Source organism: Candoia aspera, chromosome 4, assembly GCF_035149785.1.
Source record: "Candoia aspera isolate rCanAsp1 chromosome 4, rCanAsp1.hap2, whole genome shotgun sequence".
NCBI lineage: Eukaryota > Metazoa > Chordata > Lepidosauria > Squamata > Boidae > Candoia > Candoia aspera.
This window is the reverse complement of record NC_086156.1, coordinates 16170665-16185377: the sequence shown is the minus strand read 5'-3', so window position 1 is coordinate 16185377 and position 14713 is coordinate 16170665. Positions and strand designations below refer to the sequence as shown.

The window sequence follows — 14713 nt, the reverse complement described above, 5'->3', positions numbered from 1 at the left end:
GGTTGCTAAGCAAAGTGGTCATTAAGCGAATCACTGTGACCATTAAGCGAACCGCATGGTCCTTAAGCGAATCACAAGGTTCCCCATTGATTTTGCTTGCCAGAAGCCAGCCAGGAAGGTCAAAAATGATGATCACATGACCACAGGATGCTGCAACAGTCATGTGAGCACTGGTTGTAAATCAGTTTTTTCAGCATCGTCTTAACTCTGAACCATCACTAAACAAATGGTCATTAAGTGAGGACTACCTGTACTGTATTGCTGAAACATACTCAAAACTGAAAATATTTACTGCCTGTTTTGAGACATATTCCAATTAATGCAGTTCAGAGTACTTATAGGATGCTTGAAGAAGTTTAACAAGGTGATCCTTGCTTATCTTGCCAAACTAAGTCAGAGAATGGCAGCATTGGTTACAGAGACAATCAGATGTACCTTTAAGAGAGGAGCTAATATCTATTACAAAGATTATTGTTTCAGCTTAATGATTTAGGAAATTTTCTAGCTATTAACAACTTGTTTGTGGGGGGAGTGATAGAGCATATGGTGAATGGCTGGCTTCCAGAATTGTATTTGCAAAAGCCATTTGTCTCAAAGTCTGCTTGTAAACTATATTAAATGTCCCCAATATTTAAGAAATGGAGATGTGAAGCTGCGGTATCTTCTAGATATTTCAATACTTGATACCAAGAAAGTCTTTAGCTTATTCTCATGATAACTTTCTAAGATAACTGGGCTGAGAGCTAATCTTCCACCAGTTTTTTTATTTAGTAATATATATATTTTATTTTATAACCAGATTACAAAAGATAAACAAGAATACAGAAAATAATCCCACTATCCAATAAGCTTCAGGGCTAAGAGGAATTGAACCTGAATTGCCTTCACATACTGCTACACTAGAGACGACTGGGGAAGGCAATGGCAAACCACCCCGCTACAGTCTGCCAAGAAAACGTCACGAAAGCGGCGTCCCTCCAAAGGGTCAGGCATGACTCAGTGCTTGCACAGGGGACCTTTCACCTTCAGAGTGCCACACTTTAAATTACAGGAAAAACCCACTAGATCGCTTACAATTCTCCCTGCATGCAGGGAAGATTACTGTATCCCTTTTCTGTCCATCTGTGATCATACACATGAATCTGTTTTGGTCCCACCTACCAATCTAAAGTATCCTCCCAAGTGTAGGGGCAATAATCTATCCCACCTCCCCGCCCAGCCCCATAATTCCAGATATACTTTCTGAGAGCATTTCCTGATACGGCTTTGCTGGCCTGCTAGGAGTGCCCATGAGGAACAGGATCTTTTCATTGTCAGGCATACTTCGATAGCATTATAAATTGGCTACTATTTCTTCTCTAGAGGAACTGTTCTGAAAGACAGTTGAGGGAGGAAAATAATTCTGAATCATCTTTATGACTGAAACTAGTATAGGAACATATTATATAGTTTCTTTCTCAGGAAGTGCGCACATTGCTTCCAAATGCCTTAACAGGCACGTGCCCAGCATATTGTTTCTTCCGTATAAGCCTCTATGGTCATGATTAATAGAAGTGGGGCTTTTCTATAGTGAAGTCAAAATTATGGAGCTTTTCTTCTCAAGATAGCCTGTTTATAATCATTTTTTAAAAATTTTAGCAGTTTAATAATGTTAAATTAATCAAATAAAATAGTGAGGCAACTTTGTAGAGATAGCAATTGTTCATGAAGTCCCTTCCATCTCTTTGTGACCATCAGGACAGTCTGTCAATAACAGCTTCATCGAGTTCTTGTAAGTCAAGGATAATTAATGCAATATAAAACTAATCAACAAATGATTGGTTAGTTTGTATTTAGTTTCAATATGGCATAACTGCATTCCAAATCTGGAGCACCACATTCCAAACAGCTAACAGTTTTCTTTATTTCATTTCTACGTAGCAAATGTCAGATACAGCAGTTAGTCTAGAAAAATACAATTAAAAAATCTGCAGACCATATATCCTATAACAAAATCTTCTGAAACCTATTTTACAAATCAATCTACATCATTAAGGTAAAAAGGAATCCTTAAGTTCAGCATTTTCATTACATCCAGACATCCATCTATTCAAATATAAGCTTCTGCTATATATAGAAGTTAGAATTTGTAATACATTTATCTAATATAACTCCTGTACATATTAAATAACATCCGAGTTTCTGCTTGTAGTGCATTAACCGTGTAAAGCAAGCACACTCAGTATTTTTCCAGTACCATTTGCATTATAATTATTTGCATGCAGATGTTATTAGCATTTAAAAAGTGCACACAGTTTTCCAAGTAATCCATTTTTCTGTAGAAACAGTATATCCATTGGAGGTACACCAAAATACCAGTTACTAATCTACACATACAAAGTGTAGGACTAGAAAGTATACAACAGTGTATACATGTAATAAAAAATAAAACACCCAGTTAGGACTTCAGTGTGTATTTATATCTGATTTCACTACCACAGGTTTATACCAAGAAGTCACTACAATATCAACCTTCAGTTAGATTTGCTAAGTATGATTTAATCTCAAATAATATATATCCTGAAAAAAATGCTGAATACTCCAGCCCATCACAGATTGTGATTTATCCTCCAGTGGTGATATGTACCAATTCAGTGTCTGAAGCAATACTAATATGCAATAAGAAAGCCAGCAATCTGTGCATGAATTCCAGCAATATCAATGGCAACATAAAGCAAAAAGCTTGGTGTTGTGAAGGATTTACACTGGCCACTGTTAGCACTTGTTTAACCTGTCAAATTAATACAGAAACCTGTAAACGAATTACAGGAATTCTCTTGCACATTTAATTTGTGAGCATGTACCGCAATGATTCACTAAAAATGCCCACAAAGCTCTTCAAAGTCAGTTGACAGAGTTTATCTTCCCCAAAACAAATGGTGAACCCAACATTACTTTAAAAATCAAGATTAAAATGCTATTCCAGATAATCCTGACAGAAAATAGCTTCTTTCACAAAGGAATCCAGTGTGTATATCTATATTAAATCTTCAGTTTAAGTGTTTACTAAATTATATAAACTTTGAAATATCTGTAACATTTAAACATGAAAGAAATTCAAAGTTTAATAGCTTCCACAAAACCAGCAAAAATAAATCACACTCTTCTCCCTCGCCCAAAAGTGCAAAAACATCAAGTTGCTGCTTGGTCCACAAATATCTATATATTACTAAACTCTGTCTGTTTGTAACCTTCAATTGGGTGAAACGGTGCATCATAGGGCAACAATTTTTGAACCAAGGTACCTCAAATGGGCTAACTTACAGAATGCATCCAAAATCTGGGACCCATTACTCCTGTGGGATTGAAATTTGGCAAAGTTGTGGCTGCTTCAGCACCGCCATGCCTTCTGACTACACTTCCCAGAACCCCGTAGGTTGTGTGGTGCAAGGGAAGATGGGAGGGGTGTATCCCTGCCCTCTTTCCCGCCTCCCTCTGGCCCCTGTGCCCAATCAGCTGGTGGCAAGACCCAATTGGCAAGCAGTGATTGGGTGCTTTGGAACCGAGGTTGAAATCTGAAATCTCTTAACAGAGGTGGGCAGCAAGGGAAGGATGAGGGAGTGACTTGGATGCCTGCTGGCGAGGTAGGGCTGGCTGGGGGGCACCAGTGGTCGACAGGTGAGCCCTCTTCCTCCCTGGAGGGAAGGAGCTTTTAGGGATATGCCAGGATGGGGAACGGGTGCAGTTTTTCTCACGGTCCACAGCTCCCTTTGTTCCCCCTCACCCCAGCAAAGTGCGCAGGCAGTTCCACTGGTCAGCCGAGGAGGAGGAGGAGGGGTGATTTCCGATGTTCTCTGCCAGCTTCCCATAAGCAAAGTCAATGGGGAAACCAGCAGGAAGTGGGAAGTCGCTCCTGCTCCCACTGCTTTTTTGCCAGCCTGTGGTCATTCTGTTTCTCTGTTCAGGTAAGGAAATATCTCTGAAAGGATGACCCAACAGGTCACAGGTTGTCTGGTGTAATATATAAATGAGATGCTGTTTCTGTCAGACCTAAATTGTTGTCCTTCCAAGGCCAATCTGGGTTAACAAATTCAACGCCCAAAGATTGAGTTCAATTCCAGTAGGATTAATTCTACAATCTGGTTTTGATACACTGTGTGAACTGCTATATTACCAGTCTCTTTCTCTGGTTTTAATAAAGTTGGGCCAAAGACTATGGCTATGCTTTGATAGGTCATTCGATTCTTCTCTCCGTTTTCCACAATTCTGAGAAAGATAGAAAAAAAAAGTATTCAAACATATTAAGTTCACTTCATGTCATTATCAAAATAACTTACTTACTTATCAGCCGGTACATAAATGTTCTAAAGCATATGTTCTGACATGTTCTGTATATGTCTAGTCACTGTGCATATTTTCCTCAAAGCAGAATCCTGGGTCTTAATACTACAACTTGAACTTGAAAATAGCTCCAATGCTAGCACTCAAGGTGTGTTGAATTTTGCACGATGTGAATGTTAGAGTCACAATTTCTCACTGTTGAGTAATACTGTTTCATCTATCAAGATGCCGGATTTCATTGATGCTACTTCCATTTATAATGCTGGTTCTTCTCCCAAATCACACATTTGTACTCAATTGGGTTTTAAAAGCTGTTTGCACTCATTTTCTTAAAAAACAGATTGAAATTAGAAACATTATAGAATTATATTTTTTCATTTGTTTATGTAAATACATACTAAGTAAGAGAGCCAGTTTGGTCTACTGGTTAAGGCAACAGGCTAGAGACCAGGAGACCATGAGTTCTAGTCTTGCCTTAGGCATGAAAGCCGGCTGGGTGACCTTGGGCCAGTCCCTCTCTCTCAGCCCAAGAGCCAATCAGGCGTGGTATGAGAGTTCTAGTCCCACCTTAGGCATGAAAGCCAGCTGGGTTAATTTGGGCCAGTCACTCTCTCAACCCAACTCAACTCACAGGGTTGTTATGGGGAAAATAGGAGGAGGAAAGAGTATTAGGTTTGTTCCCCATCTTGAGTTATTTATAAAAATAATAAAGGCGGGATTAAAAATAAAAAAAAAAAGTTACATTTATTTTCCATGCATTTACTTACTTCTTGAGGTGTCTGAACAGCATCTGCATCGTATCTTGATTTGGCTTTGGCAACTGTTTAATCAGCTCTCTTACAGCATGAACACGTTGCCTAGGCTCTTGTTCTAGACAGAGACCAAAGAGACAAGTTCTATGTACAGTGCTGCGATTCGTGGCTCAAGGGTATATTGGGAGGAAATTAGCTAATACCCAGTACCATCTAGTGGCTAAAATGAACTCTGCTAGTAACGTTGGTCTATTGCAACATTAACTACTAAGGGTTCTATAGCATCTAGAAGACCAGTAAGATAAAATGAACCATAATCCATTTTATTAAGATTAATATTTACAAGCTGGACACTAACCCCCTTCTTCCATCTAGTGGCTGTCTGGTTGCAATTCTAATTATTAGAGTTATATAACTTACATACAATAATGCAGATGAAAGAAGTTACAACTAATAAATGGCTTCCTACTTAAGGAAAACTAGCGACCATTTAGAACTCCATTTTTAATTTTGATACAGCCTTGCATGCAATGGGGCTACCAATGTGAATTGCTATGCAACTCTTTTAGGATGAGCAGACTGTCGAGGAAATACTTACTAATGGCATTGACAAAATCATTGAAATGACTGTAAGTGAATAAAGGTTCCGGCAATTCTCTAAAAAACATTTTCAAAGCTCCTGTAATGACATGGATATCTTCCCATTTGCTGTCATTCAAGTCCAGTTTTTCATCTGAAAGAAGTAGGAATACAACCATTGTCTGGTCTAACTATGTCATAATAAGCTTTTGTTACTGTAGTTCATACACAGAGAAGCATATTCAGATAAAATAGCGGTTCTAACAACTATCTCATTAGATGTTACTAACAGCAAAAATACACAGACTTCTGTGTCATACTAAAAATATAATCTGTTAGAGCCTATTATGATAAGCACTTATAAGGCAATCAAGTACTGAGGAACTTAATTGCAAATAAATTTTATGTACAGGGACTTACCATGATTAACTGCGAACCTTAGCTTCTGTATTACTGCAAGATTACCACTAACTCTGTACAATCCATCAACATCCAGTCCTAGAACAAATTTTATTTTTTGTTCAGTAAACTTATTAAATCTTATATTATACATGCTATTTTCTAATACTTAAAAGGAAAAAGAAAACCTTTAAAATGAAAATTATAGGTAAAATAAGCAGTTTAAGAAATAGATTATTTCATTACACTCTGTCCACATTCACAGATTAACAAACATTTCAGCAATATAGGAACTTTGCTTCTTAGGTCCATCTGGGAGTGTGAATTTTGAAGACCTCAAAAACTTATGTGGAGCACACCTGCTAGGGTTATTTCCCATTCTTTTCTCTCATGGGATCCTCTGCCATAATCTGGAGAGAAACTATTTCCACTTGGAACATACCTCTCCTCAACCACACTATGCTGAGTTAACATGTCCTCTTGAAACTGGGAGTCTAGGACAGACATTCTCACACTTCTGTCACCCAACATGAGGACAGAAAAGCAAATCAACATAATATTCTTTTTTCACTGGATTAGTCAAAGTTCCTTCTCCAGTGGATTAGCTTTGACAGCATTTATCTCCAGTCAGAATTGGCAATATAGAAAGTAAGGAAGCACACTGAAGAACAATCCTATAAGAATAATATTAAAGCAAATTATAGTAAATAACATTAAAAAACAGAGTGAAATCTTACACATTTATCTCGGAGACAGGGGAATTCACTTGGTTATGTGTTGGACTACACTGTCAAATATTAAAGCAGAAGAGCAAAACAGCATCATAACTAAAACATCTAGTGTGCCTACTTGACTCAGCACAGCAGCATTTAATTTTTATAGAACCATGGATCTAGCATTCATTATGAAGTGGAAACAATTTTACAATGAAAAATGTGATGTTCTAACTTTTTAGATAAGAGGTTTCTAGCAATTAAGAGAAAACTTGGGCCTATTCTTATATTTTCTTTAAAAGAAACTACCCCCATATATGTATCTTGGACACATTTCATGTATGAATACTAAGACTTCTATTAAAGAAAATCATCTTTAGTCCTAAAAAACCAAGAAGTACTTTCTTCCTACCATGTTCTTCAACATGTTCAATGCACAGCTTCACAAATTTTGGCACAGTGTTGTTTTCTCTTTGACACAAACTGCTTAGATTGCAGCCAAATACCTGATCTGAAGAACAGAAAAATAAAATGTATAGGCTAGTGAGAGGAACTTCTCAGAATTATATAGAATAAAAACTGAGATACGTGGTAAGATCATGAACTTGGATATATAAAATTTCAAGATATCTCAGTCTTAGCATTGAACTGACACTACAGTATATTAGATCCAATAAACCCTTAGCAATTTTCTCAGTTGATATTTTATCTCTAAGTCGGGACTGAAAAACCTTTGGAGGCTCAAGGAATATATGTGATGGTGGGACAGCTTTCAGAGCACAAATCTGCTAACACCCACACCAATATACATACATACATACATACCCACACATACTTTTCTATACAATTTGTTCCTTGAAGAGCTGTTACAAACATTGTAAAGTTAAAGTTGTACTGTTTTCTTGCTTGTTTGTTTGTTTATGGATTTATGGATCATTCTCCTCAATCTAATTCTGAGGACAGACATTTCATCCTGGCTTTTGGTTCACTTCACTTCAGCAGATAGAAATATTTGAACTTAAAGATGCCAAGGGAACAGTGAAGATTTCTCCTTTTTTCACATCAAATGTTTAAGGATCAATTTTATAGTAGTTTTTGTGTTCTTACAGCACTCAATAATCTCTTTTTCAAACAGGCCCTTCTATTATCTTGATGAAAACTAGAAAGTAGATGGATGATCTACAAAACTCCTGAGTTTTGACCAGGTTTTATAGTTGCAATATAAAGCTTCCAAAGTCACCGGTAAGGAAACAAGTGGCCCAACAAAACTAGTTTTGTAGTGTTATTTTACCCCAAATCCTAAAATACAACATTCCTAACTTTCCCCATACCACAAAAATGGTAAAAAACAGAGTTTTTGACAAGAAGCAAATTCCCATATTTTCCAGTGGCAGATCTAGCTTAATGCTGCATACTGATAGAAAACAATCATAATGTTGTTGATAGTGAGTTCTATTTCTATTGGTTCTCTCTCTCTCTCTCTCTGACAAATGTGGCATTCTAGATGAGAAAGATTATTTTTTCTAAGTCTAATGGAAGCAAGTTAATTGCCTTTTGTTTGTTCTTTTGGTATATATAATCAGCTTCTAACGGATATAGTGAAATCTCTGACTATATTCAGTCACCTTTATGTTTCCTACTAGTTGCAGCACAGGTCTTCAGTATGTGCATCTCCAAAATATAATGCTTTGAAGCTACAATGTCTCTGCCATTTCCTAAGGAAATACTATTTCCTTATACCCAAGGAATCAGCATGAATAACCTATTTTCTAATTTTTCTTGATTAACAAACTAAAAAGCCTTACCTTTAATATAGCCCTTTTCACGGACTGCTTGTAACGTAGGTCGGCGGGTCAAAAATTTCTTCAATTTCGTTTTGGTCTTCTTCTGTTCTGAAGAATCAATGCTGCTAGATATTTTTAGTGCTGAAGGAGAAAAACAAATGTACTACATATAACATTTGACAACCATTACACTAAATATTTTCTAATTTATAAAACATGTCAATACTGAATTTCTCAGGGAAAAAAAAATAGCACAATCATTCAGAAGATGTTTTTAGGAAAAAACTGAAATGCAACATAAGGATTAACAGAAGTACAATAGCATGCCTGACCTTTATGTAACGTTTTTTGAATTTCTATTTATATTAACATTATTTTCTTTGGATAACAATTCAAGCACCATGTAGCCATCTCCTTAGGATATGTTCTCTGTATAAACATAAAAAGCAGGTTTTTAAAAAGGTATGTTTACTTTCATCCAGAAGGACTTACCATTAACCTCTGTTCAACACATACATGACACCACTGGGGGAGACCACCCACTGGCATGTGGAGAGGAGGGAAGAGGAATCACTGAGTTACACACTGCCACGTGGCCGATCAGGCAGTGAGGTGAAAGTTCTATCCTGATATCCAGAGACTTTTTAGGGCCTGGCTGGGAAGTAGCAGTCTTAGGCTGAACCCTAGCAAGATGGAGCAGCTAGAATTCAAAAGCTGACTGGTACTGAAGAAAGTCCATCTCTTACTCTGGATGGGCTAGTGCTTCTGCAGGCAGAGCTGGTTCATTCATGGCTCCTGCTAGAACAGCAGGTAGAGGTTTTGGTTATGAGACCCTCTACACAATTACAAATTCTATGTCAGTTTCACTATTCCTGGGATGAGACATTTGCTGATGATCATTCATGCTCCTGGCATGACAATTCACACTACATGGGGCTGCCCCTGAGAACCATCTGGAAGTGGCAGCTGGTTCAAAATGCAGTAGTCATCCAAGGGTTGCATGCCTAGGTTTGCTTATGTGACATATCTACTATGGGAGCTGTGCTGGCTGTCAGTTAGCTTCCAGGTTCAACTGAAGATGTTGTTACCTTTCAAGCTTAGGGTCTAGGTATCTCCAAGACCACCACCTCCTCCAAGTGGAGTCTACCTGCCCAGTGAGATTGGAAAGAGAAGCAAAGTCCCAATTCTCTACAGTTTCACAGGTTTTCAAAGTTAAGATAACATTTATTAAGGAAAAAAATCTCATTACATTTACTTTCAAACCCGACAACATATGATGATGATGATACTTCCTGAACTTCTGATTAGCTGAAACAAACGCAGGATGATTAGACAAGCTGCAGCACTACATCAGGTGCTAGTAACTGAAATGTATCCAATAAAATCTGACCAAAAGAAGGCTTGGATATCTCCTTTAACTCTGCTGCAATAATGGAGAAAAATGATAATATCTACATTTTTGATGTTTTTCCAGAGATAAAACGTCTTTTCATTGTGATAATAAGCCAGAATGCATTTGGTATGGAATCGAAACTTACAGCGAAGTTTTTTGGAATCTTTATGGTCCTTTTCTTTGTCTTGTTTTTCCAACCCAGGAGAATCTGGCATTTCATCATCTAATGCTTCATCAGACTCTACTGTCTATTGTAATTCAACAACAACAACAACAATTAAGTTATTTTCTCACAAAATTATTTCACAAGATATAATGTATGCTTTTTAAAAGAGTGTATTTCTTCAAATATGATTTTAAAGTACTACAACAACACTTAATGAAACTGAGTATATTGATCTTAAAATTGTTAACAGCAATTTATATAATCTGGAAGAATTCTCCTTTTTTCTTTCCCCATCTCACCAGTATAGGTTTTTCAAAATGAATAGCATATTCATACTTTTCTGCTGGCAATATGCAAAAGTCACTAATATTCCATTTGAGAATGGAATATTCTGGAGAACTCCAGAATGTTCTACAGTATTTCCCCTCTGGACCATGCTAAGCCTTTACAAGGGCACACTAGAACATTGTTTGGATTCAGAAAGTTGTATACATTACATAAAACATCCCCCATGCACAGAAAAAAAGAGAGGATAACATAAACATTAAGTCAGTTTCCACACACTTTGGAAAGAAGTCTACAGGTAACAAGGCCAAGCCACTTACAGTTGTATAGCCATGACTTTATAAATGAAGACTAGGCAGTAAGTCAATATAACACCATTAAGTGCCAGCCTTTGAAATTTCTACTTATTTCTGGCTAGCAGATGCTTAGCTGAATAATCAATCCAGCAAGATATAATACATACATATTACCTACAAAAGCACTTTGCTGTTTCTCAGAAACTGTATGTTTGTTCAGCATCTGGCCTAGGTTTTGGTCCAATGTGGTTAGTCCTCTTTGCCATTTGTCACGTGGGAGGGAGAGACTGTTGCCAGCTGCCTGGCCTGAGGTTTAACACTGGCCCATTCTGGACTAGATTGGGGAATTTTGGGGGAGTGAATGACTGTGGGTTTTGTGCCTAGCCTGGTCCCTTTGACTGCTGAGTAACGAGGAGCAGAGCAACTGGAGAAGGCTGTGGCTTTGGGAGAAGTGTGGAACAGGGGCTGGATGTGTCCCATGGCCTGGAAAGGTGGAGGGGGGGTAAGTGGAGAAGGCTCAAATGGAGAGAGAAGTGAAGACAGGTTCTACAATCAGATTAGTGATGGGGAGGAAGAGAGATGACAGGAACCTGAGGGTGGGCTGGTCATAGGATCAGTGAGTTTGCTGGTTAAGATTGCTCCCATGTGACAGCCCTCAGTGTTCATCCTTGATACTAAGTCACTGGATTCTTGGTGGCTGCTGCTATTAAATACCAAGTTGATCGGTAATATATCTATCTTCGTCCATGACTTGACTGTGGAAGAATCAGCTGACTTGATCAAGGCCTATGGGCCTAGAGGAGAAGTTTCCTTCTCTGAGATGTGCCTGCCTGGGTTTCATGTTTAGCATCAGCCATGATGATGAGAGCCATGAGAGCCAATCTGATGTAGTGGTTAAGGTGCTGGCCTAGAAACTAAGAGACTGAGATTTCTAGGTCTCCCTTAGTCATAAAAGCCATCTGGGTGACTTTGTGCCACGCACTCTCTCTCTCAGCCCAACCCATCTCATCTGTTGTTGCTGGGAAAACAGGAGGCCACCTAAAATATATAAAAGGTGGGAAATGATGATGATGATGATGATGTGAGACCATGTGGTTGATGGGATTTGAGAACAGTTGGGTTTGTTGCTGTTATACTGACCTCCCTGCTATATAGTAACATTCCCACATTGTCATGTTAGCAGTTGATTCCCTGAGGCTGATGGTCCTTAGGAATTTTAACCCTCCTTTGGGTGGCACTGAGTCTGGGCACCATGAACCTGTCCCATATCATTAGTGCCTCACACATACTGGAGGTTGTGCATTAGACCTGGTTTTTATCTCCTGGGCCACTGTGAAGAATATTTGAGGCATGGAGACTGGATGGTGAGTTCAACCCTAGCAAGACTGAGTAGCTGTGGATGCTTGGTCCTCCCAGTTCTGAACTCTCCATCTTTGGTCCTGAAACTTCCCTATTCAAGACTAGTGTACAACCTGGGGATTTACTCAAGGAGCAGGAGGCAGCTGTGGCCTGGAAGGCCTTTTCACAAGCTCAACTTGTGTGCCAATTGTACCTGTCCTTGGAATGTGGGGCCTTTCTTAGTTATCTTTCATGCCTTGGTTAGCTCACAGGTGGACCACTGTATGCACTCTACACGGGGCTGCTGCTGAAGTCCACTTGTACACTACAGCTGGTACATAATACAGTGGCACAATGGTGATGGGCAGGCCTTGTTATGCCCATATAAACCCCTGTTTCATGAGCTATACTGGTTACCAGTAAGCTTCCAAGAGTAATTCAAGATGCTTGTTATTAACATAAAGCCCTACATTATATCAGATCTAGCTATTTGAAGGACCATCTGTCTTTCCTAGCTTCTGCCCACCAGACAGAGTCAGTTTTCCTCAGGTCCTGTTGATCAAGTCATGTCATCTAGGGGACTCAAGAATCAGGCCTTCTCTCTTGCATTCTGGAACAGCATTCCCTTGGAGATGTTTACAACCCCCATCCCAGCTGCTTTCTGGAGAGCCCTAAAACCTTGACTCATTCCGTAGGCCTTTGGTTAGGATGTTTGGTGCACCTTGTAGGCTGTTGATGATGTGACAGGGTATTTTTTATTTGTTCCCTTGACTGTGTTCTTTTTCTATATAATGCTGTTTTCTTGTGAAGCTACTCGGAGACATTTTGGAATTGGGTGGCCCAAAAATTACATTAATAAATAAACCTGTTGTCATGATGGGACAGTGTTACAGCATGCAATCAGTTTGGTAAAGACCCATTTACTGAAGCTATAGTAAGTATTACTGAATAATTAATGTTAACCTAAACATAGTTCTCCATTCTTGTCAATCAAGTCTCTTCTAGGATTACAAGAACATGGCACTTTTCCCTCTCAATTCCTTTTCTCAGAACAATACCTCACTGTCACTGTTTAGTACTCTAAGCCTACAAATTTACTATTTCTAAACAAACAGCAACTATGGAAAGATATTAATGAAGTATGAGGCTTCTCCTACAGTACTTTCTTTTCAAATTTAAAAGGCTATATAACAGCCCTGAATTTAGAAGCACTTAGGGCAGAAGTAAAAGGAATCATAGGACAATATTCTCAGATACTCTTTAACAGTATCTCCATCCAATCAGCCTTGTCCTTTAAGATGATCCTCAGCTAGGATGTTCCAGCAATAAAACAGTCCAGCCTCAAGATACAAATGCATATTGTCTGGGAAACAAATAATCCAGCTAAAAGGATACCACCCTTCAACAGCTGAAAGAAACTTGAACAGGTACAAGCACACACCAGAAAGACCTATAAATATGTCTGTTACAATTTAGTTACAAAGCATATGCTCTTACTATTAATTACAAAACTGATAAAACACCCACAGGTTCCAAAAAACCATACTGAATTGCAGCAGTGAGCTTTATTAGCAAAGCATGCAATACCATTAAAATTCCACAGGATATTTTCTGGAAATGGCTATAATTTGCCTTCTTGGTATTTATTGTCACAACAAACCTATCTATTAGTATGTATGGTTTGAATATTTTTGCCCACCCTTTTTTTCATAAAATTGACAACTTCATCAGATTTGTGAGGAAAAGTGTCTCATGTTCTAGTACATGAATATGAGAAGTTGACTTATCCTGGTTAAAACCTGGTTCATCTTGTGCAGTATTACTTAAGTCAATTGGCTGCAGCTGTCCAGGGTTTCAGACTGTTGTTTACAGTTCTATATAGATAGGTCAGGTTAAATCTAGGATTTTCTACTTGCAAAGCAATGAACTTTCCTTCAGTTTAGAAACACTGGTGAGCTTTCTAGAAAAGGAGCAGTGCAGTCCATGGGGGATTATTTTTGTGGTAAGGATGCAGAGACATGGATACACTTGGCCAGAGCTGGGAGCTCATTTTCACTTTGTTATTCACCTAATTGTTTCATCAGCTAACATAATACAACTTCCACATAAACTGAATTTCATACTATCCCAATTCTCTTAGTACTGGATGTTTCTTCCTAGAACAACAGATTTTACGCCTGTTAGCACATTTAATTTACAGGCCTATCATTTCTAGTAATTCAGTGACTTAATAGTCTGGACAGTAGGTCAACCAAAATAGATAGGGTTGACCATGCAAAGTAATATACTAAATCAAGCCCTTTTTTTAAACTAGGTAAAACTGGGATCCAGCTATCTTTCTATCCACATATAGAATCCTCAAAAGATGAAATCCAAAGAAGCAGTTCAAACCCTAAAGGAGTGTTTAGTATCAATCATGGAGCTGTTAGTCAAAAGGCATACAAGAAATTGCCAACTGCTTGACTGCCATGTTCCAGAAAATGGCATGATATAAATTTAATGAGTAAATACATCCATGGGCTTCCTCAGCTATATAAAACCAAATGGTCTAGCTTGCAGTTCACCCTTTAATTTTATTCTCTAACATGCAAGATGCTAGCTATCTTCACAACAGAGTTCTTTACAGCACAGTTTCTTTCTTTCTGTCTCTAAGACAGAAAGAAAGACCCCCAACTAGGAGCTAAGAGA

At 38.3% G+C, this 14713-nt stretch overlaps 1 protein-coding gene across 4 annotated transcripts in view; it reads right to left on the bottom strand.

Annotated features, from left to right (window-relative positions):
• Positions 1-1878: 1878 nt before the first annotated feature.
• The window catches only part of ARHGAP12 (Rho GTPase activating protein 12), a 50527-nt gene continuing 37692 nt past the window's right edge, over positions 1879-14713 (bottom strand). For all 4 annotated transcript variants that reach the window (XM_063303458.1, XM_063303459.1, XM_063303457.1 and 1 more), the window contains 7 exons: positions 10086-10188; positions 8569-8688; positions 7176-7274; positions 6072-6149; positions 5671-5805; positions 5088-5190; positions 1879-4245 (listed from right to left, as the gene is read on the bottom strand). In XM_063303458.1, the coding sequence (XP_063159528.1) occupies positions 4071-4245; positions 5088-5190; positions 5671-5805; positions 6072-6149; positions 7176-7274; positions 8569-8688; positions 10086-10188 (813 nt within the window). In that variant the 3' untranslated portion in view covers positions 1879-4070. The remainder of the gene's footprint in view (positions 4246-5087; positions 5191-5670; positions 5806-6071; positions 6150-7175; positions 7275-8568; positions 8689-10085; positions 10189-14713) is intronic.